Source organism: Sinocyclocheilus anshuiensis, unplaced genomic scaffold (assembly GCF_001515605.1).
Source record: "Sinocyclocheilus anshuiensis isolate Anshui unplaced genomic scaffold, SAMN03320099.WGS_v1.1 scaffold55, whole genome shotgun sequence".
In the NCBI taxonomy this organism is placed as follows: domain Eukaryota; kingdom Metazoa; phylum Chordata; class Actinopteri; order Cypriniformes; family Cyprinidae; genus Sinocyclocheilus; species Sinocyclocheilus anshuiensis.
Window position 1 is genome coordinate 2,460,540 of NW_015549647.1, and position 4,048 is coordinate 2,464,587.

The 4,048-nt window shown below is 36.3% G+C and overlaps 1 protein-coding gene across 1 annotated transcript in view; it reads left to right on the plus strand.

The window, feature by feature from the left end:
- The window catches only part of LOC107660001 (calcitonin gene-related peptide type 1 receptor-like), a 14,744-nt gene that overhangs the window by 4,124 nt on the left and 6,572 nt on the right, over positions 1-4,048 (plus strand). The window contains exons 2-7 of the mRNA XM_016449131.1: positions 1,217-1,315; positions 1,580-1,727; positions 3,126-3,239; positions 3,347-3,459; positions 3,594-3,685; positions 3,779-3,905. Of these exons, the coding sequence (XP_016304617.1) occupies positions 1,265-1,315; positions 1,580-1,727; positions 3,126-3,239; positions 3,347-3,459; positions 3,594-3,685; positions 3,779-3,905 (645 nt within the window). The 5' untranslated portion in view covers positions 1,217-1,264. The remainder of the gene's footprint in view (positions 1-1,216; positions 1,316-1,579; positions 1,728-3,125; positions 3,240-3,346; positions 3,460-3,593; positions 3,686-3,778; positions 3,906-4,048) is intronic.

A 4,048-nucleotide genomic window follows, 5' to 3' on the forward strand; every position in this document is an offset into this window, starting at 1 on the left:
GGCTTCCATACCTACCTACTTTATCCCTATTAACCACATTTTTCTCTTAAATATATAGCATCATCTGATTTGTGATATCTGAAATGAGCAAATGAATTGGTTAAATGGAAAAAAAGAAAATTATATTTTATGTGTTAGTCCCCATGTGCCTAATGCACTCATTCCTCCTCATGTAATTCAGTTTCATGCCATTAAATCAGATAACAGAGCAATGTGAACTCTATATATAATACCTTTATCATTATTTATGAAGCAAAATACTGGTATTATTACAGTAGTGCAAGACGAAAAGTCTTACACAGAAATTTCTTCAAAAGTCACGATTATTGCCATTATGTATTGAGAAATATTTCCTGTCCAAATGGAAGTTATAAAAAAAACACACGTTCGCTAATTCACTTTGTCTGGACTTCTGGGAAGCATGTTCATTTTTGAGACTAAAGACAAATCCAAATGGATAATTTTCCACATATGAGTCTAGTCATGTGGTTTCGGGTCCCCATCCAAGTAGGAAATGTTTGGAGGCCGAACAAAAGAATCACATGATGTTTCAGCCCCTTGGCCATGGCCATACCGACAGGTATTAATTTAAAAAGGAAATAACAACAGAATCAAGGCAGATGTTAAAGATGTTTTGGAATGCGCTGATAGTTCCACATGGAACACCATAAAAAGAATAAACCGGGGTTGTGTATAATCAAACTGTAGTCCAGGATGTCATAAAACATTAGCATGTAAAAATAGTGAATGCTTTTTTGCAAGCAACTTTATTGTGGCTAAAACAGATCTTTCTATGCTTTGAAACTGATTTATGATGTTATCTATTGCAAGCCAAAACAGGCACGGTGAACCGTGTAATGCATGTTTAATGATGCCTTCTTGCCTTTTGTGGTGATTATAGGCGTCCTGATGGACTTTACTTTCATGTAAAGCAGGCTTTGATTTTGCCCTCTTTTCCAACTTAACAACAGCGCTGTTACCGCACTCCTGGGAGTTCACCTGGCTCCAATGGCTTGTTTTCTTAGAACTGAGAATTTACTGTCACCTTGACTAAAATAACCATTAGAAATTCTTTAGGGAAATCCCTAATTTCATGTTTTCACTTTTAGCTCACCTACATTCTTTGTTTAGCTTAATTAACCAAAATCTACTAGCAAAGTGTCTGTTCATCGCTCAATTCTTTGGATGTAAAACAGATTACTCTGTTTGCTTTCAGCAGAAACATTCAGATCATTTGGAGACACGAAAGCCAAACAGTGGAACCATGTTTGGATGCTGCATTACCTCTTTTCTCTTTCTGTCGGCAACCTCTGAGGTATTTGTTTGTCATAAGCAGTTTTACATAAAAGTTATACATAATGTAAAATAATTCATTAATTACCATTAAATTAAGTACAACAAAACACAGACCCATGAAAAGTTTAGTACTTAGCAAACAATCAGTAATTTGGCTGTGTTACACATGTGCACAATTACTATGCAATTCAAAGATCCTGGAGAGACAAAATTGTATTTTCTAAGGTTTATGTTTCATCATCTAATGTCACTGTTGATCTTTTTTTCTCCTATTTTTGAATAGTTTTTTGTGGCGGTCCTCTCAGAGAACAACACTGGAGGTACGGCACAAAAGAATACCCCTGAAATGGGCTTCACTCGTCACAATATTTTGACCGCCCAGTTTGAATGCTACCAGAAGATTATGAAAGACACTAATCACAACAGAACAGGTGAGAGGTCCTTATTTCACACAGATTCTTGACTATGAGCAATATCTATAAACTATGCCCTGACATGTAGTTTGTGGGAAGTCATGGCAGAATTCCACTGTAAAAGGGAGGTTTAATATCTGCCCTCAGTCTCTATTTGGATGCTCTTAAGAATATTAGGGGGCATGGACCGAAACCGCATGATGTTTTGTCTCATCATCCTGGAACTTACAGGAAGGCTCTAATGTGAACAGATGATTAAATGGAAACATTCTGTGGGGTGTGTCCTACAACATGAATTTGTTCATCTACAGAAGCCCAACATTAGCTGTCTGGCCTCTGAATTAAGATTCATTGCTGTCTATGGGACACAAGTTACATTTGAAGGACAGCGATTAAAGCTTGACAGGGGTTGTGTGACAGCTGTTAAAAGCTGTTTGGTAAAGACCTTCAAAACTGAGGATCCATTTGCAATGATCCATTTACACAGTGTCAAGTCAATATTTGGTATGACCACCCTTTGCGTTTAAAACAGCTTTTGCCTTAGGTACACTTGTGCATACTTTTTCAGATAGCTTTGTAGGAAGATTTTTTTCACGCATCTTGGAGCTGTTGCCACAGTTCTTCACAGTTTTCTGATTATTCATGTCATTCCAGATGGACTGGATGATGGTGAGATCAGATCTCTGTGGAGCACTGGCTGTTGTCAGACTTGTACATACAAAAATCTCACTGGATTATTACAATTAATGGCAAAAGGAATGTTTAGAAATGAAAAGATATTTCCTACTGACACACTACAGTAAAAGATAGAAATAACTGGCTTAAAACCATTGTTTCGTTGGTGAAAATACCAATGGCTTTTGCACAGTACTGTATATGTGGCCTATTTGTACATATATGCATATTTTGCAAAATATGCATATATTAACAAATATTTAAGTAGTTGAGAGTGTGGTGTTTCATGGGAGTGGGTGTTTTCTATGTGATTTTTTGGCGCGATTTGTTCGCCACGACTCTTATTGGTGGAATTTTATTTACAGTATCATGGGTAATGTAGTTCTCCACCAGGAAATATTGCTGTTAGACACAATTCTTTGAAAAATAGCTTAAAATAATACAAACTGACAGCTTCAACAAAAGCATAATCCATTGACAACCTTGGAGCTCACAGTACACTATATCTGTTTTTAAGGCAAGTTATTGTTAAAAATAATTTTCCCTATGGAGAAAATGAATGGAATATTTATGCAGATTTATTGTTATTACTGATAAAAGATCTTTATTGTCTGTAGTCTTTTTTATTGTACTGTAGTCTTGTCTGAGAAGCTGATTGCTAAATGTAGACATCAAATACTAAGACCCATTTAAGATTCCAAGTCCTTATATTATTAATAACTGCAAATACCTGTATTGCAGATGGTTCTATGTGTAAGCGGATCTGGGATGGATGGATGTGCTGGGACGATTTGGAAGCAGGAGTCACTTCAGCCCAGCATTGTCCAGACTACTATAATGACTTTGACACTTCAGGTGAGTCCCACGATAGATTTTTTTAAATCTTGACCATTGAATAAAGGTTACTTCATATTCATAAACTTTATATAAAAGCCTGACTAATCCATATAGTGTTTTATCAGAAATGGCGATAAAGATTTGTACTGATTCAGGCCATTGGTTCGTTCACCCAGAGAGTAACAGAACATGGACAAATTACACGGGCTGTAATCATATGTCCAACGATCACAAAAGGGTGAGCTCTAATTTAGGATTACAGTGGTCCATTCTATCTTCAGAATTCACACACTTTGCTTCACATAAGTTTTGCTTTTGTTCATATGGTAAGTTTTGTATTTCTAACTTCTTCATTTCTTTCCTTCTTTTCAGACAGCATTTAATCTCTATTACTTGACTTTGATTGGTCATGGATTGTCGCTGATATCTTTGTTTACTTCTCTGGGGATATTTTTCTATTTCAAGTAAGTAATGCGAAAAAATCTTGCCTCCATATCATAAAAACGTACCTCCCTTTCCACCCAATCTAATATAGTTTGCTGTTTTCTTCCACTCAGGAGCTTAAGTTGTCAAAGGATAACTCTACACAAGAATCTGTTCTTCTCTTTTGTGCTGAACTCGGTTATAACCATAATCTTTTTCACTTGTGTTGCAAACAACCAAGAAGTAACACAAGCCAACCCAGTAAGTGTACAAAAAGAATAGTGGAGAAGCTTGTCACGCAAAATATGACCAGGAATGTGTATTAAAGAGTTCATCGGATGCTACATGCACTTTTACAAGTTGTTTGAACTGAAATGTGTGTTGGCAGTGTGTGTACACAACAC